Below are 22,402 nucleotides of genomic sequence, written 5' to 3'. Positions count from 1 at the left end.
AGCCTTATACAGGAGGCTTTCTTACTAACCTAACTCCTGTAGTAGTTCTTTACACTTCTTAGGCGCCCTGAGCATTTATTCTGACTTTTAGACGATCCTCTGCACACGTTGAGATTCACATCAAAGAATGTTTGTCCTAATGATGCCTCTTCAGTGTCTGATAATCCATCTCTCTTATTGCTCTACACTTCTAATCCTCTTCAAACTGAGGTGTTATGTTTGGAGTGTGTGTGTGTGTCTAACAAATGGTGTGTGTGTGTGTGTGTGTGTGTCGGAAGAAGTTCTAGTTAAATCTCAAAGAAAAAAGTTTGTCAGAAAGTAATTCAGAGCCCTTCAGCCTAACGATGAATTCATTATTAAAAAGGAACAAAATTATTCATGTGCAGTGAAGTTTTAAAATGTCGTCTTTGAACCTTGCTGTCATCATAAGTAATATTTTTCTTGTTCTGAACACACTTTAGTTTTCCCGTCACAATCACTGAGGTCAAAAGCTTGAACAAATACAAAAGATTGACAACTTTAAGTATTGAAAGTTTTTCTTTGAATAAATGTCACTCCTGCATGTCCACACAAAGAAGTAAATCACTCACTCATACAATCTATTAAAATGTCAAACACAGATCTGTGTGAACGACAGTAGTTCTCCTGATAGATTGTGAACAGCTGCGATTGATTCCTGCATGTTAAGCAGACTTATTGTTTTTCAGAAGGCATAGAGCACACTCAGATTTCTGAAAGAGATCAAAGGATGGAGTTTTTCTTTTTTTGTTGACAGGCTTACCCCCCATCGGTACACCTGTCCAACTGCCTGTTTGGTTGCCTTGGTTACACTTGCCTTGAAATCCACAGCAGCTGTTTTTGAATTCTGATTCCCTTCCAACAAAATACCTTTCCTTTCCTGTAGTGTGTTGGTGTATGTAGTCAGTGACATCACTATGTAACACTCGCACTTCTATTGGCTAGCGCTCACACACATTGTACATGATAGGCTAAGGGCCGGGACATCTCTTAGCGGTTGACCAATCGCAACAGAGCCGGCCAGCTAACCAATCAGAGCAGACTGGGCACTGGTTTCAGACAGAGATTGTATGAGAAAAATAAAGAGCTTTTTGAACATTGAAGCATGGAGACATGTCAGAGTAGAGACACTAAATACAAATATGAACCTGAAAATGATCAATATAGGGCCCCTTTAAAATGTTGGTTGCTGATAATAATGTCTTATGGGACATGAAGATCAGATTCAAGAAATATTTTATTCTTTCTCTCCATCCAAGTGTCCTCTGCCTACTTAGCCTTACTTCCTAAAAAGTCACATTTCCTTTGCACACCATTGCCTGCTCCATTGCATCTTGTTTATCCTCTGTCCTTTTGATTTGTCCATGGTTCAATTTCCCTCTTTCATCTGGTTCTCAAAATAGCTGTTGAAAATAACGACCATGAGACAGGTTTCGACTTCATGAAGGCAGCGTGGCAAGAAACAAACCAACAGGATTTGTGCATCAGAAACATGGCTGTAAAATAGATTTTCCGGAAACAGCCTTGTCGTGTCAGTACTTATGAACACAACGTGGGAATTGAGTTGCCTTTAAAGAATTAAAGCCCATAATTTTGATATGTTATATACAACACTGGATCAAAACTAAGCAAACTACATCTTGCAAAGAAGAGCTGCAACAATTAATTGATTAGTAGATTATTGCATTTTGTTTAATGCAAAATGGTCAGAAAATGCTGTTTTAGCTAATTGAAAATGGGGGTTTCCTCCTTTTCACTGCTTAATATCATATTAAACTGAACATCTTTTGGGTAAGGCATGACAAAACAAGATATTTAAAGCTTCTCCTGGGATTTCGTGAATCTCTAAAGCCCCTGTCACACTGTCCCGAAATTGACACCTCATGGACACACGATTAAGGAAATGTTCAAATTCGGCTCTGATCGTAACAACATCGGGCCATTCGTGAGGGCATCTTAAGCCATCGTATGACCGCCGGTGGAATTTATCAGGCTCCGGCAGCAACTTTGGGAGCGGTGGCAAAATCTTTGGCATGCCAAAGATGGCTTAAGATGCCCTCACGAATGCCCGATGTTGTTACGATCAGAACCGAATTTGAACATTTCCTTTATCGTGTGTCCATCTGGTTGTTTTATTGCACAACAAAATCATGTAAACATGTTATGTAAATAACTCAATTTGTGTTCTGTGAAACTAAAAAGGATATAATGTATTATTTTGAAGGCGAGGAAGTTGTTGTTGCTATGGAAACAACATGACGCAGAAAACTTAATATCTTCTACATATAAAGACGGAGAAAGTAAAGAACAAAGTCTGAAAACATCAGTACAGTATCATAATACTTTAACATAATTGTTTGTGTTACTGTCGTTGCAGTTGTATGTCTTAAATGTAATGTATATGTTGCCTTCGTGTCTGGTTCGGGGCCATCTTCGTGCAAAATTCACAATTCCATATTCGTGTGTCCATCGGGTGTCAATCTCGGAACAGTGTGACGGGGGCTTTAAACTGGGCTGGACATTTCTTTGACATTTTTGACATTTTATACACAAATGATGGCACTATTGCACAATGTTTCGTTTTAGATTTCTGCATTGGTTTACCAGATGCTCAAGGCAGCACACAATGGGCTATTCAAACAACAAACTTCAGATATGGAAAATGAGTGAGATGTTTAGCCTACAAATGGAAACATGGAATCAAATGCCTTCTGCACTCGTAGAATGTTCTCCACATGACAATCCCACACGTCTCTCCAGCGTAGGACCAGCGCATCTCACTCTTCTCTTCATGACTGTTGTCTGCAGACCAAGAGGAAAGCATGAGGCTGGAAAGTGTGTGGGGGGTCCATCTGTGTTCAACACTGAGAAAAGGAGGGCTGGCACAAAGGATGGATTGATGCAAACGTCGAGGAAGAGAAACAACAAGATGGTTGATACAATGTTGTGGCGCTTAAAGTCTGTCTGGTCGTGGGAGACAGTGACACTTCTGTCAGTGTTAGGAGGAGGACGGCCCGGCCACCAAAACATTAGCAATGCAGCTCGGAGAGATCATGTGAGCAGCAACTGGGGAGGTTGGAGACAGAGGACAAGGAAGGAATTGGGGGACAGTTGTTTGGACAGTCTAGAGAATGTCTGAAACCTTGAAAGATGTCAATAAGTCTTCAGCAATCAGCAAAGTTAAATCAGGGACTTTTCATTGAGATTGTCGGACATTTTAGTAGAACGACATTTACATGAAAACGAGCTAAATCGAGACGAAACTTCAAGTGAGGTTTCAGAGGGATAAAGTCTTTAAACGTCGGCATAAGAGGTTCCTTTGTTGCGTCAGGATGGGAAACTGCTGCAGTCGGGACCCTTCACGGGGAGCCGGTCACGAGCTGGTTCCCGTCAAACGCCACACCGCCTGGCCAGCGACCGCCAAGGTGGTCGCTAACGTTGAAGATCATGAATTCTCAACATGGGATCTGACGGGCGACGCAAGGTAAGCCAGCCATGAAGTACTACAACATCATTGGCCTCTCTGGAGACATAGTGTCTGTGTCATCTAAAGAAGAGGTTCTTTATGGTGGAAGGAGTTGTTTCTGTGCTGTGTGTGAAGTGTGTGAAGTCGATAACAGCTCGTTAGCTTCTTTTTTTCTTCGGTAGAGTACATCGTCGTGCTGGCATGTCATAAAACAAGTTGTGTGTGGCGTAGTTTGTCAGCTTTATGGGATTGTAACGAGACATAAGGGTAGACACACACTGTGCACGTTGTGTCAAATGCACACAGCCGATGACACACACACACAGATCCCCAGCTGAATGCAAACATAAGAATTAATTCAGCTTGACGAGTGCAGTGACAGCTTTAGTGGCACGCTCAGCACTTTCCTCAGCCTCACTCTGCTGGTCACACCATAAACAAGGTGTGTTTCCTCCAGCTGTGGGACACGGGCAAGGCTGAGGAAAACAGCCGTGACAGAGGAGGATGTCTTGTACCAGAAATTATAAACTGTTGCTACATTAATCTCACGTTGTCTTGCAGACGTAGTTGTGACTTTATTAGTTGAACAAGACATGACCTGACATCAGTTTGGCACAATGCTTCAATGCTTGGATACAGTTTTTTTTACTAGAAATACATGCCGTTTGAACTTTGTGCAAAAGGCAGATACAGACTCTTTTGGTAGAATCTATTCGACATGTTTGCTGTGGCTCATGAGTTTGATGTTGTCCACCAATTGGAGGGTCGGTGGTTTGGTCCCCACTCCCCACGGTCATGTCAGAGTGTCCTTGACCCCCAAATTGCTTCCAACAGTGCGTGTAAGTGGTCTGAAAGACTGGAAAACGCTTTATAAATGGAGTTACCAAAACACCTTGACCAAGATCACAGGAGTAGCCTTCTCATTGAATCCTGAGCTTTGCTTACTGCGTAATTTGACTGCTGTCAGCAGATCTCATACACATTCTTAAATTAAACGTACGAAAATCACGTTATGGGTTATTAAGTCCAGTTTATTGTCAAATCTTTCAGTTTGTGTGTACAGACAGAGATTGAAATACCGTTTCCCACAATCCCGATTATAAAATATGTATAAAATATTTATATATACACAATCAAGACACATTTATACATATGCACACATTAAAGGTCCCATGTCATGGCCATTTCCACTGATCATAATTCCATTGTTGAGGTCTACTGAAATAGAAAAATACTGTGCAATTTTCCAAACTCACATTGGTGTCGCATACAGCATCTCTGTAAAGCATGTGTATTCAGCAGTATTCACTTTCTCCACTAAACGGCTCGCTGCAGCTCCCCCCCCCCTCCCCGTGAGCCCAGTGTGCTCTGATTGGTCGTTAAGTTGTGAATCGCGCTGAGCTCCGTGGAGGTATGATTTCCTTGTTTAACGATACATAGCCAAACACAGCCAAACTCAACCTGAACACACAGAAAGTCACAGCCGAAATAAAAACAATAAGTGTGGCTTGATATTGAGTAAGAAAAAGGTTCAAAGGTTGATAAACGCTGTGAGAATGGGTCTGCAAAGAGAATTTTGCCGTGATCCCAACTGTCTGTTATCAGCCTGTAGCCAGGGAGCAGAAATCAGCAGGGCTGCCTGCACTGAGTGTGTGTGTGGATTGGTCAATTTGGACCAATCAGCGGCGGCTTAACGTAACGGCTCCACGGATTGGCCCATTTAGTTCCGGGTACGTGCTTTCGTAAGCACGTACCCGGAAGAATCAAATGGATGATGACGTTTCACCAACGAGGCGTTTTGTTAGAGTTTTACTCGCTACAAGGTGTACTTTAAGGGCTTTGACTCTGCAGACCGTTTATATGCAGAAAAACCTTCATAACACACAAGGGGACGGGTAATAACCGGAAAAGCATGACATGGGACCTTTAAGATAAAAACCAAACAATCAATATATATACAAAATAACAGTCACTTAAATATCTTTGGGAATGTACATTAGTGTGTAGATTGTCCAGGCGTGTGGCGCAGTGGATAGAGCCTTGGTGTTGGGATAAGGGGGTCACAGGTTCAAACCCCACTGCAGTCAGCATGTCGTTGTATCCCGGAAGACACTTCACCCCAAGTTGCTCCTGTGGGGATCGTCCACAGTATTGAGTATGTAAGTCGCTTTGGAAGCGTCTAACAAGTAACATGTAATATAATGTCCATAGCAGTGTAAAAAGTGTCTAGTGCTGGACATATGGGAAGTCTGATTCCTTGGCAATGAACAGTTGTGTTTCTCTTGAAGAGATGACATAAATCCTAGAAGACGATCCAACACCTTTCTGGAAATGTGTCAGTACTATCTAAAGGTACATAACTGTCTCTACTAAAGTGATATAACCCAGCCAGAGGGGCCTGTCAGTTCATTCTCTCTTTGGGTTTTCTATCTATGCACTGACCTGTTTTCTTTTAAACTGGGTTTTTATTTGAAGGATTGGCAATTGGGGTTTCTCTGTTTTTGAAAAGAAAAGAAAGTTTGCTCTACGAGGTAAGAGAAACACGTGGGCCAGATGCAATATTAGAAACTCAATATCCACATGTGCCTCCAGAAATGATTTGAATTTCAAAACACTTTTCCGTGGATTTGCATCAAAGTACCTCCATTTTACATTTAGAGAGCTGAACATGTGGTTTATGGTAAATATGTAGACTGTGCTGAGAAGGTTAATATGCCCGCCTGACTGAAGTGTAGGGTTTATTTATTCTTAATCAAACGCACTGGCTGGAAATGAAATTGTGGTGGAGAGATGTGTTTTCTTTTTTCCAGATATGAGAGGTGGATTCATTTAAATTCTTTTATAAGAAAAACACGAAGTGGAGTGGATACAGGGTCACTATTCAAAAGCAGGTTTTAAATGACTGCTAATAGAAATATTTGATAAATGGAGCAGTAGGTGTAGACACAAAAAACAAATAGGTTAGATTCTGGGAAACATCGTGGTTTGGGTTGAAATGAATACTTCGTTAAGGTCAGATGGGAACTGTTGCCATGGTTAATGTTATACAAAGGCTAGGATTTAACCATGTATGGTTGTTCCTCAATTTGTTTTCAACTCTTGGTTGGAAAATGGGTTGTCTCCTGTGTTGACCAATTCACCAATTCATTCACCCTGACTGCCTCCTATAATAACATCACCTGACTTCCTCTTTTACTCCTGTCTTAAAGGTCCCATGCCATGCTTTTCTGGTTATTACCCGTCCCCTTGTGTGTTATGTAGGTTTTTCTGCATGTAAACGGTCTGCAGAGTCACAAACCCTCAAAGTACACCCTGTAGCGAGTAAAACTCTAACACAGGAAAGACCTGTCTATGCTGCCCCAGAACGCCTCGTTGGACATTTCTCTTTTTCCACTTGTTTCTTCCGGGAACCAAAATGGACCAATCCGCGGAGCTCCTCACACACCAGGATCCCTTGGCGCCACTATCAAAGTAGTGGGGGGACTTTTAGCGTACATTTTCAACTAACAGGGAGTCCCATTGACGAGTTGGGATCGAGGAGAAATGCTCATTCTCACAGCGTTCTAAACCTTTTTCTTACCTAATATCAAGCCACACTTATTGTTTTTACTTCGGCTGTGAGTGTTTGCTCAGGATGAGTTTTGCGATGTCCCGCTGTATCGCTGACCCGGAAACCACACCAGTAAGCGAGCTCACTGAGCAGCAAGCCTCACAACGTCCCGACCAATCAGAGCACACTGGGCTCACAGGGAGGGGGGCAGGAGCTCCAAAAAGCCGTGTAGGACAGAGAGTGAATACACATACTATACAGAGATGCTGTATGAGAAACTAATGTGAGTTTGGAAAATTGCACAATATAAATCTATTTTAGTAGACCTCAACAATGGAATTATGATCAGTAGAAATGGCCATGACATGGGACCTTTTAAGTACTACCTCCACATAAGAGCTTTAACTACTTGAATGTAAACACAAGTGGCTTTGTACTCTACAGTTGTAGTTTCGTAGGCGATATGGCCTTACTTCACACAATGCTCCTTTTTAGAGCCAGAGAAGACATCCTAATTTCACAGGCTGTACATTCAATTTTAATGTATGAAATTGAATTTACGGCATAAAGTGTTGTTGGGTTTTCTTAAAGTGGACCTATCATGCTATTTTTAGGCAATAGCATAGGTCTCAGATATATAAAAAAATATAAAAAACATGGCTATGAAGTGTTTTGCTCAAAATACCAAACAGGTCACCCATTCTAGCCATGCCTCATATCCCTCTATTTCACTTCCTGTTTCAAAAGTGCTGATTTGGGTATAAAGCTTAAAAAAAGTACAAAAAATAAAAAAAGGAGGGGTCTGAGCTCATGCGGGACCCGGCAGCTACTGTCTAAACTAAATACTGCCGTGATGAAACGCCATATCATGGATCATCAAGGATTATTTCTGAAACAGTATGGAGCTCAAAGGCTTTCTCTCTTGCCGGTTATACCACAAGGTGAGTTCCTTTTTATTTCCTGCTTCTTCACACACATGCTCTCCAGTACAGGTTAGCTCTGAGTGTTAGCGATGCTAATGTAAACACCGACCATATTACGTCCAAAACAGTCGGGCATTGTTTCTGATAGCATTGTTTCTGATAGGGCCGTGGGTAGGCCTGTCACGATAATTAATTTTGTTGGACGATAAATTTTTCTGGAAATTATTGCGATAAACGATAATATTGTCGGCACCGTTTTAAGACATAATGATAGTATATAATAATAATTCAAGTACATCCTGTCAAACATAACTTTTTATTGAACATTCAACGTTGCAAATGAAATGTGAAATAATATTAAAATATATAAATTATATATAATAAATAAAACAAATTAATTAAATTATAATAAATTAATTAAATCACACAACCAAAACAATAAATTAAATAGTCAGGCTGGAAAACAGAGCTCTCTCTCTCATATATATATATAAATGAATAAATAAATATGAGCACACATTATCTCACAAGCAAAAAAAACCTCCTTAAAACAACAGTCAAGTGTACAGTCCACTGTCAAAGGCTCAGATGCCTCAACAGGCCATATCCAAATCTGTTTTTCTAAGTTTTCGAGCAAGGAACACCAACATGTTTGCATTGTCGGGCGGGGGCTCTCCATCTCCAGCTGCCGTGTTTGCTCCCAGCTGGGAAAACGGAATGGGGTGGTTGTGTTTTAGGTGGTTTAAAATGCGTGGTATTGCCTGCTTTTGTCGCTACCTTTTTTAAACCAATGCGACACACCGCCGGGCTAATTCAAGTCCGTAGGTTCGCCTCGTTGATTTGGTTTGAATCCAAAATACTGCCACACCGGAGAATCGAGATGTGTAGTTAGGTTTTGTAACCAATTCCATTTCACTTTAAATTCCCCGCTAGTAAGTCACACGTTGTCTCCCGCTTGTCGCTATATTATTAATTTGGCTGCTACGCTGCTGCACGTGCACGCGGAGTGTCCTGACCTGGCTGTGTGTCAGCCCCGCCCCTCACAGTGCGCCTGGCAGCCACAGCGCTCCAGGCTAAAATGCTGGTCACATCTTTATGTAAACGGCAATTTATCGAGCTCAGAAAAGTTATCGAGTCCATTTTTATTTATCGTACGATAAGTCAATTTATCGATTATCGCGACAGGCCTAGCCGTGGGTCCACATTTCAGATATTACGTCATATCGGACGCAAATCTGGATCAGCTCCGTTGTAGCCCCGTTTTTAGAGATTTGGGTACGGAGGAAAAGAGAGGGTTTTATTTTCTGACGCTGCGTGATTTCCCCGACACACCGGGGACACATCTTCATGTATAAAAAACATCAAAAAGTGCATTTAGCATGATAGGTCCCCTTTAAGTTAGTATTGTTTTTTAAATCACAAAGTTCCTTTTTGAACATTACAGTAAACATGTCAGAATAGAGGCACAAAATACAATTATGAAACCTGAACATTTGCACAATATGGCCCCTTTAAAAATGCTGTATGAAGCTACACCACAAACTACTGCCTCGAGCACCATCACAAAGTTGCATCTTTCTCGCACAGTCCACCAATTTAGTGTTATTTTCAGGCTGTGTTTTGAACTGTAAAGCATTCTAGCCTCTTTATGTGTTTGAAGTGAGATTTAAAATGTAGTACTCTGAAATACAGAAAGAAATGTCACAACTGCATTATGGCTAAATGTTGCAAGAATGTTTGCCATAATAACACACTGTATTAACACACAAATGCATAGTACTTGCTTTATATTTTGTGTAATTAAACATGTATATTTTCTACTTCCTTGTTTACTTCTAGTGTTTTAATTTGTGTTGTACAATGCCATGTTTTTTTTATGCTGCTGCAACACAAACATTTCCCAAATTGGGATCAATTAAGTACTTCTTATCTTGTCTTAGTAAATATATCCGAAGAAACATGAAGTATGTACAGATTTGTAATGCTTAAAGATATATGAGCCGGTTTCTGCCTGCTCTCATGCTCTCTGGTTTCGTTGTAATAATTGATGAAAGCAGAAATAACGGGGTTAACCAGCAGCACTGAGCGTGTGATAAGACAGCCGCGGCAGACACCACAGAACAAGAAGGTTTCATGTTTGACACGGGAAGCACTTTGTTCTGTGAGCGTTTCTCTCGCATCGGTGGAGGGAGTCTCTCTCTGGAGGCGTCTCATCCAGACAGATTTAATGTCTGTCACGGGCGAAGGGCTGTTGCTTTCGTACCTGGAGGTGTAGTCAATTACTCAGGAGGGATTTAGCTACTAATGCTCTTGTTCATTACCCAAAAATCTAAATAAGAAGCTCCTGCCTTTTGATTTTTCACATTCCACCACCCTCTGTCGATTTGTGAAGCTTTCTGACTCACCTCTGGTTATAGTATTGATTTAAATCTAGGCGGAAATGGGAAACGGTTGTCACTAAAGTCTCCCTGAGGTATTTGACCTGGTTGGATGTCAGGTTTGTTTATGCAGTAATCTCGTAAAAGGTAAATTCCCATTTTGAAAATGAAGACCTTAGTGTTCATTCTCTAACAATGCATTTACATTTCTATGTCACATTTCTTACACAATCTACATACATGTCATTTAATGATATATAAGATAAGACTTTCAAAAGGATCTGGATTATTTAATACCTGATCCATTTAAAGAGGTCAGTATCAGTGCCAATACCAATATAACGTGTCACACAGTAACCTCTATCCCAGTTAATAATTCACTTTGTTACATAAACGTTTCCTTCATTGTCATAGTTAATGCCACGCAAATGTTATTAATAAGTACGCAAATCTTGAAAAGCCCAGTCTGAATGAATGTCCTTATCAGTTAATAGATGTTTTCTAAGAAAGTAGTGGAAAAAAACAATATTGTACTCTGCAGAGGAGGTTTCCATGTTATTGCAGTATTGAAAAAGATTGGTAGAATATTTTTGTTGGTGTGTTTTTCTTCCACATTCATTGCATTCAGTCCATGTCTGCAGATCAAAAATAGTCTGGCCAGCCACTGGGACTAGTTCACTTCTGTCAATGTTTCCCTGACAGGCTGTCTACTCATTGGCCGGTCTGTTTGGTATTCAGTCAGTGAATTTGGCTGTTTGGATGCTGCCAAGCTGTTTGTGTTTGACTGAATCAGGTTAGCTCTGAAAAGCAGTCCATTAGGAAAAGGACTGCTTTTGTCCAATCTGCTGGGGTATTGTAATGATTAGCTGGACTGTGTGGCAGGCGCCAGTTAGCAAGAAAAATCTCACTCCTTCTTTTCCATCTCCAAATTCTGTATAGTGGATAGTTTGAAAACATCAGAAATCCCAAGACAAATACCATGTTGTTCTGAAGAAGATAAGAGAAGATACATCTGTATTGATCCCTGTAGGGAAATGCAGGTGTCCAGGAAGCAACGGCATTAAGAGACAAGGAAACAAAGGATAGGACGGGTGAAAGTACACATAAAGATAGTAGTAATAAGAATGAAAACGAAACTTTCAGTAACCAGGGTGTCCGCGGGGTCTTAAAAAGTATTAAAAGTTGATAAATTGATTTAGCGAAAATGAAGGCTATTAAAAAGTATTAAACGGCATTTTCCAAGGTGTTACATTTTGTAGCTTGTTTCCAATAAGTATATCAATGGTCCAAAGAGGTTGTGTTCTACAGTCTGCCTGAATGTAATCATTGCGTAGGTGTGTAGTGTGATTCTGTGTAGTTTATTTATGGCATCCCGTTGGATTTGACGTCATCTGAACAGGACATCACACGCTCACTGCTTGATAGCGCGAAGCTCCGTTTACACCGGTTGTTAAACAACATCGTTATGGGGAAATGCAAGTCTGCGTCCAAATGGTTGAAGATAAGGAGGAAAGACAATCAATACTGTATATAGTCAATGTGAGGTAAAGTGTGTCGCCAAGGTAACCGGTTAGAACTCCAAGTGGCGATGAGGTCTTAAAATGTATGGAAAGGGTCTTAAAAGGTATTACACTTGACTTCAGGATTCCTGCATATACCCTGGTAACAATGTTAATGAAATTAGAGATAGAGATAAAATAGTTAACATATATACAGATTTGAAAAATACGGAAAGGATTTGGGCCACACAAAAAAAAATACTGAGATCTGACCAAACGTACATTTAAAAGTCAGATTTCCGACTTTAATCCAAGTATTCTGTACATTTGTTTCCAAAATCTCACTTTTTTTTCTCACAGAATTCTGACTTTAAAGTTAGAATTAAAAATGTAATCTCAGAACTCCAAAAAATAAATCACTTTTAATCAGATCTCGAAAATGTTTTCACTAAAATGTCAGTGTGCAAAGTTGGTACACATGGGGCAAGTTATTGAAAGTTAAGCTTTTTCTTATGAGGGGGTCAAGCCTTGAGAATATTACAGGATATACTAATATCAGTAGTCAGAGCTATATATATAGAGAACAATAGTCAGAGCTGGTTGATGTGGCCAGGGAAAAGAAAGTTTGGGGCTCTCTGCTGGAACTGCTACCTCCGCGACCCGACCACGGATAAGCGGGAGAAGATGGATGGATGGACTAATATCCTTTTTTAATGCTAAATTGTTTCTCTTAAAAATACTTATTTTTTAGTATCCTTATATATTCCTTTTTTAACTAATATTGCAACTTATTTTCTTAGATTGTTAACGTTCGCACCACCAGATACCAAAGCAAATTCCTTGTATGTGTAAACGTACCTGGCAATAAACTTGATTCTGATTCAAAGTATCAAAGCAGTCGTTATTACAATATGTCTAACCACAGAATTGTGATGCGTTCAAGGTGAGATGTTATATCTGACAATAGTCCACAATTCAAGGATACTCCGTTAACAATGGGTGTAAAGCCATGAATAACTGGAAGTCGTTACAGGAAAATATTTCCGCTGTACAATGCCCCGGCTCCCCTTTTCATCCAACACTCAACGATACAAAATGTAGTTCAACCTGTTAATCATTGACTGTCTTTATGAGATATGCACACCCTGACTGGAGATTTTGGACAGCCGGACACAATGAACCGTTGTTGTTTTGCTCATGATTAAACCAGAGTTGTATCGAAGGTAGATTATTATTTAATTACACTTGTGAGTCACAATTTTTTTCCTTGAGAGTATCAAAGGTATGCGCTGGCGTCATCAACCCAAAGCTATTCTGGTTTTGATTTTAGACATAATGTGTCTGCCTAACTGGTTGTTATTTATGCAAATCCTCATAATAGATGCAAATTGTTTATGCAGCTGTTGTTGTTTTGTGCCCACATGATTTCCAGCATTTAATTCCCACTCGTTTGGTTTAAATGATCACAAACACTTTCTCTCTCTTTTTGTCTCTATTTGCATTTTTACCTCATTTTTGTTTAGATGATGTTAATGACTAAAATCTGCTGTAGAACTCATATTTATATCAAAAACATAAGCATTACCTTTTTGATACAGACAACCTTTACCGATACAAGAGGGACCTGAGAGTCAAAGCTCAGGGCGTAAAATGTCCCAGAAAGCTGATTACTTTAGCCGCTTTCACACTAAGTACTTTGCTGTACTTAGTTCCCAGCACTTAGTTCCCCCATGGAACTAAAGAGCCGATCGCGTTCACACCGGAATAAGTTCCCTGAGGGAAGCTTACGCAAATGAAGCCGCTGACGTCACTTCTTCTACTTCTGCTTTGGGTTTACTGGCAGGCCGCAAACAACTTCACGGCGTATACTGCCACCCGAAGTCCCCGGCCGGAAGTCCCCGAAGTTGGGGACTGGCTTCAGTAGAAGCTGCTGGGACTCCCAGCAGCTTCTACTGAAGCCTTCCGAGTAAATTGCCAAAACTCCGACACCTCCTCATCTCCACCGCTCCCATGTTTTTTTTTGTGTTGCCATAAGTTATACTCTCTCTGTTGGTGCGCTGGGCGAATGCTAATGCTAATAATGCTAACGCCAGCAAATACAGTGGCGGCTTCAAAAAACCTTTCCGAGTTTTACAGGACGTGGTTTGCAATTCGCCCAGCCAATCACAAATTGGTACTTTTTTCTCCCCAGGATAGTACCCCCTCTCTAGCAGGCACTAACAATGGGGGTAAAAGTTCTCTGAACTAAGTTCTCTTCCTGGTGTGAACGCAAAATCCCAGGAACTATCGGAGCTAAACGGGAAAAGTACGGGTAAAAGTGCTCCAGTGTGAAAGCGCCTATTGAGCCCATTTTATAGCAAACGCTGTACATATTTGACTCAATGTTAACTATTGCATATCTTTAATGATAAGCATATTTAAAGAAGAAGCTTCAGTCTTTATGTTAGGATGTTACAGCTAAATGCCAGAATAAAAGTGCAGATTCATTAACATTCAGTCTTGGCAAATTCCTTGATACACACAACCTTTACCAATATAATAGATTTCATATTTATCTCAAAAACATAACCTTTTTGATACACACAACCTTTACAAATACAAGAGGGCTGCCTTTTTTGACCTGCGAGTCAAAACTCAGGGCTAAAAAGACCCAGGAAAAAACGTGCTGCTGAGCATTAAGCTGATTATTTTGAGCACATTTTATAGCAATTACTGTACATAGTCTAATTTTCTTCCATTTTTAACAAGCCGATGTAAACTATTGCGTATCTATTATGATGACAAGTAGCTTTTGTCTTTATGATGGGATTTTACAGCTGAAAATGAGAATTAAAGTGCAGATTCATTAACATTCAGTCTTGGCTAACTCTGTGTAACTAATGCCATTTAAGCTTTTTTAATTAGCTATGTATGAATACAGCGAAAAGCAGAATACATTTTCATATTGTTCAGCGCGTAACAGATATGCATTTGACCCTGTCCTTGGCATTTTCTTACAAAGCACAGATGTGTTTTTATGTGCTTTTGGTCTTCTGGCGACAGTTTGAGACATTTAAAGTAATGAACCAGGACTCCGCCTCCACAGTTCGGCTCATTTTTAATATACCTGTTATTGAACGTCAACTATTGACCTTCACTGTATCACCATGTGACATTTTCATACAATGGGAAGGCGATGACAAAAGGATGAGCATGTGGAGAATCTCCCTTTTGCTGTGCCCGAATGCCCTTAAAAACACTCCCTCCCTTTGTTCAGACGTTACTCTCCCCGTCTTTTCTTACCGCGGTGCAATTTTGAACGCCTCATTACAGCCACCGGCCCAAAGCAGGCTCATTATAGCACACACTCAGTGCTAGTTAAAGAGAATGAGACCACTTTACAGAAACTAAAGGCCAAGACACACGCAAAGTCTTTGATACCTCTAAATTACAGCACACCAGGTATGTCAGGAGCAGCGATCACCAAGGGGACTTCAGGATGTCTTTACTTTTAGTCTTTTAAAAGTTAGGCTTTGGGCAGAAAATTGAAAAAATACAGATGTTTGAAAAAGACTTTAAAAGATCATTATGGCGTGTTGAACTTCATATTTAAAACCTCTATACAGTATAAACAGGTTTAAGAGAAGTACATAGGATTTATTTTATTGTTTTGTTTATACTTCTGGTTTCGAATTGTCCATTGCACTTTTTTATGTCTTTCACTTTTGTGTTGAGTATATTGAATGTTGCATTATTGGAGGACTTATGATTTTCATGTTCAAAACAAGGCTGTAGATGTTGTGCATTTACAGGGTGTCCGCGGGGTCTTAAAAAATATTAAAAGTTGATAAATCAATTCAAAGCGAAAATTAAGGCTATTAAACAGCATTTTCCAAGGTATTACATTTTGTAGCTTGTTTCCAATAAGTATATAAATTGTCCAAAGAGGTTGTGTTCTACATTCTGCCTGAATGTAATCATTGCGTAGGTGTGTAGTGTGATTCTGTGTAGTTTATTTATGGCATCCCGTTGGATTTGATGTCATCTGAACAGGACATCGCACGCTCACTGCTTGATAGCGCGAAGCTCCGTTTACGCCGGTTGTTAAACAACATCGTTATGGGGAAATGCAAGTCTGCGTCCAAATGGTTGGAAGATAAGGAGGAAGGACAATCCATACTGTATATAGTCAATGTGAGGTAAAGTGTGTCGCCAAGGTAACCGGTTAGAACTCCAAGTGGCGATGAGGTCTTAAAATGTATGGAAAGGGTCTTAAAAAAGGTCTTAAAAGGTTTTACATTTGACTACAGGATTCCTGCATATACCCTGATTTAAAAAAACCAAGCCTTTTTATTACAAATCTGTTAAAGGGGCCCTATTGTGTTTGTTTTCAGGTTCATATTTGAATGTTGTGCTTCTCCTGTGACATGTTTAAATGATGTAATGTTTTGAAAAGTGCTTTTATTATTGGGTAGCTAGACAGCTCTGTTGTGATTGGTCAAACGCTCATAGATGTCCCGCCCCTCAGCCTAATACGTACAATGTGTTAGAGCGCTAGCCAATGGAAGTGAGAAACTCCCATTGGAGGGAACTTTGGGATTTTAGCCTTTGCAGACCATTTCCATGCACAAAAACCTATATTCCACACTACAGGAAAACCCCAAAAAGTATAACAGGGCCTCTTTAACTGGTATCAAGAATCATGGCATTTTACTGGTATTCAACTATTACATGTTACATCCCTAAAGCACTCAGATATAAATATACCTTTGAAGATATTTTGTAATGTCTCTGTTGCAAGTTGATGGATTTTTCTCTCCGCTTGCTGTGTATTTCAATCTCCATCGTCCCTTTTCAAGATTAGACTGATGACTTCCTTTTACATTCGTCTGCCTCTGACCTTTTCACTCACACGTTTTCACACTTAAGTGAAAACAGTAAAGCGTAACCTTGAATTTCCCCTCATGTCTCCACTGCCAATGATGGACCGACAGTGTCCTGGCACTCTCTGTCAGCCGTTCACTGTCGGGGATCTTTGAAGGTTACCTGAAAGGAGTTCACTTTTTGGTATAGGGAGTTTGAGCTTTCTCATTCCTCTGTCACACAGAAGCAGAAAGAGAGACCTATCATTACCAATTCAATCCAGAATCCAAATGAATCCAGTTCACAAAACAGAACAGGTTGAAATACCTCCATAGTGCTACAGTATTTCAGAGGAAAAGCTAATGGGATGCAATTTATATCAATTTGAGATGCTCTTATCCACAGCAGATCAAATACACTGCAGGGCATGGTGTTCACATTCCTCTGCAGAGTTAATAAGCATTGTGAGAACTAATGAATCTTCATTTGTTGTTTACTTCCCTCTCTGAGCCAGTGACAATTTTCAGTTTGCAATTATTGGTGTTATTGAGATAAGAGGCCGTAGTGTTAGGAGCTAGATTTGAATGACTGCTTAATATTAAGGAAGGATTTTTTCATATTATAGTTATTAGCTGACACTCGTAGGCAGTGCACCTTAACGGGGCCCTATTTTGTTCAAATCAGGTTCATATTGATATATAGTGTCTCTACTGGGACATGTCTCTTTAACGTTCAAAAAGCTCTTTATTCTTCTCATACTGCCTGTGCTGCAGCACCTCTTTTCACCCTCTGTCTGAAACCAGAGCCCAGTCTGCTCTGATTGGTTAGCTGGCCGTCTCTGTTGTGATTGGTCAACCGCTTAGAGATGTCGCGCCCCTTAGCCTATCACGTACAATGCGTTGGAGAGCTAGCCAATAGAAGGGTGACATGGTAATGTTACTATGTACAGGAAGTAAACAAAGGAGTGTCTTGTGTGGGAGAGAAACTCCCTCTGGAAGGAACTTTGGGATTTTAGCCTTGCAGACCATTTACATGCACTAAAACATACAGTATATAACACACTACATGAGAGGGAACACCCCAGAAGCATAGAACAATTACATTACATGTTATTAGACGCGTTTCTCCAAAGCGACTTACATACTCAATACTTTGGGCAATCCCCACAGGAGCAATTTGGGGTGACGTGTCTCAGGGACACAACGACATGCTGACTGCAGTGGGGTTTGAACCTGTGACCCCCTGATCCGAACACCAACGCACTAACCCACTGCGCCACACGCCTCCCCAACAATATTAGCTACAGTTCACTTTAGGCAATATCACTCAAATGACTGAACAGTGGCTGAATTACCCTGGAAGTGTGACTAGAGTTATTAAGAAAGCCATAATGTTGGTAAAATGAGGACATGATCAAACTGGAGGTAAGAGAGAAGCCAAATGGGGCGATGAAAATGATTGAAGGAGTGGCTTTAAGAGATTTCAGTCAGTGATGGAAGATAGAAAGTGACTCTAATGCTCCATCTTCATCTAAACTTCAGGCTTACAGATAAATGTTATTCCAAACCAGCACAGGCTGTCTGACAGGGATGTATGACCTTGGTGTTATCTGCGGTGTTCAGCCAGGCACTACTGATCACCCCCTGTCGTCACCTGAGGCTTAGAAACTCAGCACATCGCTACTTTCATCAAATCTCTGTCATACCGCAGGCAGCAAGGCCTCAAATAGAGCTGTTAGTTGCTCCAAATATGAGCCGTTTGGTCAAGGGATGCTCCTTCTAGGGAATTCCCTTCTGGTCAATAATGGATTTGTCCTTAAAGCATTAATAAATGCAAGTTTGTCCTCAATGAAAGTGCACTGAGATGTGTTTTTGCTGAAACAAATCCAAGTGAATGAGTTATTTATAGCCACTATGCAGGATTTAAAGATTTCTCACTTTGGCACACCCCAGTGCTCGTATTAAGAAAAGACACACAGCTGTACACAATGCTATCATCTAAAAACCCTCGATCAAAGAAATATCAAAAACCTTAAACACTCATTTAAAAGCAAAGATACATGAATAAAAGTTGAAATCTGAAATGTTTAGCTCTGACTCTCAATCAATTCTAACTTTTTAGCAGAAATTGTTTTCTATCACCTCCCTTTCTTTCTACTTTCTTGTTTAACTTGCCGGTCTATTGTTCACCCAGAGAGAGCGCGGGATACGACGCGTACTTTAAGGTGCATACCGCCACCTACTGTACTCGCCGTGAAGTTGTTTGCAGCCCGCCAGTAAACCCAAAGCAGAAGAAGAAGTGACGTTCAGTGTTTCCCACAGATCTGAAATGTACTTGGGGGGGGGGTGTGTGTGACTTGCAACAACATTAACATGAACCTTTCTGTTGGTCCCTTGTTAGCAGACCCTTCACGCGATGGCAGAGCGAACAAGTACAGGCAGGGCCCATAGTGATAGCCCTATAGTTTCAATCTACTACCCACAAATAAACATATGGACATGGGTTACTGTAACTGTATAATAAAACATATTCTTTGCCAGCTCTTGAGGGCCGCATAAAATGAAGTCGCGGGCCGTATTTGGTGCCCGGGCCTTGAGTTTCACACGTCTGATATAGAGGTATGAAATGTAATAATAATGTTTTATTTGGAGGCGCTTTCAAGACCCCCATGGACACCTTGCAATGTATAAAATAAATACTCAACATGTAAAAATAACAAATACAGACAGGTTAGACATCTTACTGTAGTATCTGGTTTACTCGTCACAGAAAAGAGGGATTGATGAATACCATGAAGTACAAAATAAAATACAATGAAAATGGGGCTAGAGTTTTGAGTCGACAACTGTCTGCTTTCTAAAAGCTCCAAAGGTTTTCTACATGGATGAATGTAGTGTATTGTGTAGGAAAGTAGTTTCTTATATTATCTCAAATTATATATTTTAGACTCTAGATGTGGTATTTGGTGAATCTGCAGAAACAGACTGCTGGAGCTTCATAGAGATGATCTGGATCATGTGGTGTCCAGTGAGGGACCTTTCAAACGGGACAGCATGAGTGACAGCTAGAGAAAGAAGGACCTAACAGAAAAGCCTTTGATTACTCCTTTCATATTTTTCTCCTCTGATACTTATGTTTTCTTGAGTAAAATATCTTGTCTTTGAACCTGAGCCTCTTCACGGATGGAAAATGAGCTTGTGTGCTTTGATTTACAAAAAAGAGAGTAATACAGCTTCCTCTCTTTGTGTCCTGGACTCTCAATACATAAAGAGAGGTTTTTTCCAGAGTAAAGTATTGTGTTTTGCCGGACTGGGGAAATATGTTGCACATTAGCCAGCTTTTGTGCCAGCAGCTGATCTCATTATGATAGTCCATACCTAATAAAGAATGCCTTTTCAAATGCTCACACATTAATGTCCAGCGAAACAATTATTCCTAGAATCCATTTACAAAACCCACAGGTCGATATCCTGCAGTTATCTTATATTCCCCTTGTTGTACGTCATTACTATTTACTGCTGCCACAGCCTATTTCCTCAACAGTATCATTACAGCTTATATAATTCACTCTGAGTGGATTATGCATGCCTGGCATACCAAGGTGTGTGTGTGTGTGCGTGTGTGTGTGTGTGTGCTAGCGTTACTATACTTGTGGGGACCTACATCTGTTTACACAGTCACGTATGGGGACAAAATTGAGGTCCCCATGAGGGGAATCATTCATTTTAGGGTGAAGACTTGGTTAGGGTAAGGCATCAGGAAATGCATGTAAATCAATCTAATCCCCCTGAAGTGATGTATACATTGTGTGTGTGTGTGTGTGTGTGTGTGTGTGTGTGTGTGTGTGTGTGTGTGTGTGTGTGTGTGTGTGTGTGTGTGTGTGTGTGTGTGTGTGTGTGTGTGTGTGTGTGTGTGTGTGTGTGTGTGTGTGTGTGTGTGTGTGTGTGTGTGTGTGTGTGTGTGTGTGTGTGTGTGTGTGTGTGTGTGTGTGTGTGTGTGTGTGTGTGTGTGTGTAATAAAACTAAAAGCTATGTTTCTTTTTATATAACGCTAACAACTAATGTTTTTAACGACCTTTTTACTCATTGAAATAGCTGTGAATGGCATCTTGACAGTGTTCGAGCAAATTTTAGTTCAATGTTGTTCATCCTGTGAGGTCAAGTGAAGCCGGTTAATTTAATAAGTTAGTCTAAACTACACAATACAACCTCAAGGTTCACTTTGAGTGTAACTCTGCATCATTTTGATATTTCAAGAGAGAAAGGGTTTGCAGTTTTCTGTTTTAAAATATTTTTTTCTTAGATAAATGATCAAGCTTGCCCAATCATGTCAGTTTCAAACGTGCAAACTTATTTAGCCTTTATGACGCAGAGTTGACGGAGAGTGTGCAGTGTGTTATGGCCCAAATTATTTCTTATAATATAGGTAATTTTATATATCCTTAACTTATTCACATAAATAGTAATAGGTAAATTGTTTTTCATGTATAAAAAGCTTTGCACATTAATAATAATACAAATAAACAACCAGTACTCATACATTACCCTGCTCCCATTAATCTCATGCAACATCCAGGGCAGTGTCTGATTCTAATTCCTCCTTAATATCCCTTCACTGTTTAATTTGATTATGCAAAGACATGTCCCTCGGCTGTGTGTCTCTCAGTGTCTCTCCTGTTGATCAGCACCAAAGCATGACTGAAAGAAACGTCTTCCTCTTCAATCTGGATCCGATCCAGAATATGAAAGTAGTCTAATTGTGGTGTCATATTTTCGAGCTGGTGAGATGGAGAGATTCAGGGCCTCGAGGCATGATGAAGGGAAAGAGCTCACAGGAGGTGTATTAATAGAAGGGCTGAGTCGTGTGTTTGTGTGAGTGACTGAAGATGGAATAATCTGGATCAAAAGATCCCCCGGGGATATTGACACAAACGCACACGTAGATACACACAAGTTATTGCGTCATCCAAGTTAGCAAAGCTTCTCCCAAATCAGACAAGCATGTTCTTGAATGAAACGAGCCGGATGATTCCTGAGGAGTTCACTCGGCTTTAGTTACAAACACAACTCCTCGTACACATAAGTGTGTGTACAAATCTCCACAGCTCCACTCTCCACGGACTCATAAATAGACTTTGTTCAGACGGATTTTTCTGATCTGATCTATAATTCAGCGAGAGACACACTGCTCCCAATTGCTGATTCACCCTGATTTCCCAGCAGCTGTAAGATTGATTAAGTCCTCCCGAGAAAAGGAATACACCAACAGGCGAGAGGGAGGAAATGAGGCAGCCAAAGAGTGTGTGTGTCTAATTTTAGAACGAGGGGAAGTGTGTGTGGGATGAAGTTTAAAAATAGGGGGCCAAAATTAAACTTGCACTTTTCAGGATGAATTTGGGAGTAATGGTCAACAAGGGCTGCATCATTTGGAAAATAACTAATTGTTTTGACTGATATTGCGATATGATTTGAGATGTTTATATATTAGAATTGTTTTGTAAAAATAAGTATTTTTTATTAGGTCTGTAAAATACTGTTTGTAGGTCGGCACTTCTCTGCATCACAATACTTCATTCAGATCTTTTTTCCATTTCGAAAATGTTCCTTACTGCGATTTGGATATTGCAAAAGTCCATATTTCGGTAACATTTATAATTTCACCAGGCCTCTCTGCTTTAGTGAGAATGTAGAAAGAGACCAAAAAGAGCTGTTGGGGTAGGGAAGGGA

At 40.3% G+C, this 22,402-nt stretch overlaps 1 protein-coding gene across 4 annotated transcripts in view; it reads left to right on the top strand.

Moving 5' to 3' along the window:
• LOC307038646 (pleckstrin homology domain-containing family A member 7-like) overlaps window positions 1–22,402 on the top strand; it is a 168,434-nt gene that overhangs the window by 21,496 nt on the left and 124,536 nt on the right. Inside the window, exon 1 of one of the 4 annotated variants that reach the window (XM_079680211.1) lies at window positions 3,019–3,502. The exons of the other annotated variants lie outside the window; for them this stretch is intronic. Within the exon in view, the coding sequence (XP_079536337.1) occupies window positions 3,351–3,502 (152 nt within the window). The 5' untranslated portion in view covers window positions 3,019–3,350. Of the gene's footprint in view, window positions 1–3,018; window positions 3,503–22,402 lie in introns of those variants that run through there. 4 annotated transcript variants of the gene reach the window in all.

This window comes from Notothenia rossii, assembly GCF_949606895.1.
Source record: "Notothenia rossii genome assembly, chromosome: 5".
NCBI classification, from domain to species: Eukaryota; Metazoa; Chordata; class Actinopteri; order Perciformes; family Nototheniidae; genus Notothenia; species Notothenia rossii.
Note: the sequence above shows the minus strand (reverse complement) of the source record. Positions and strands in the feature narration are given on the sequence as shown.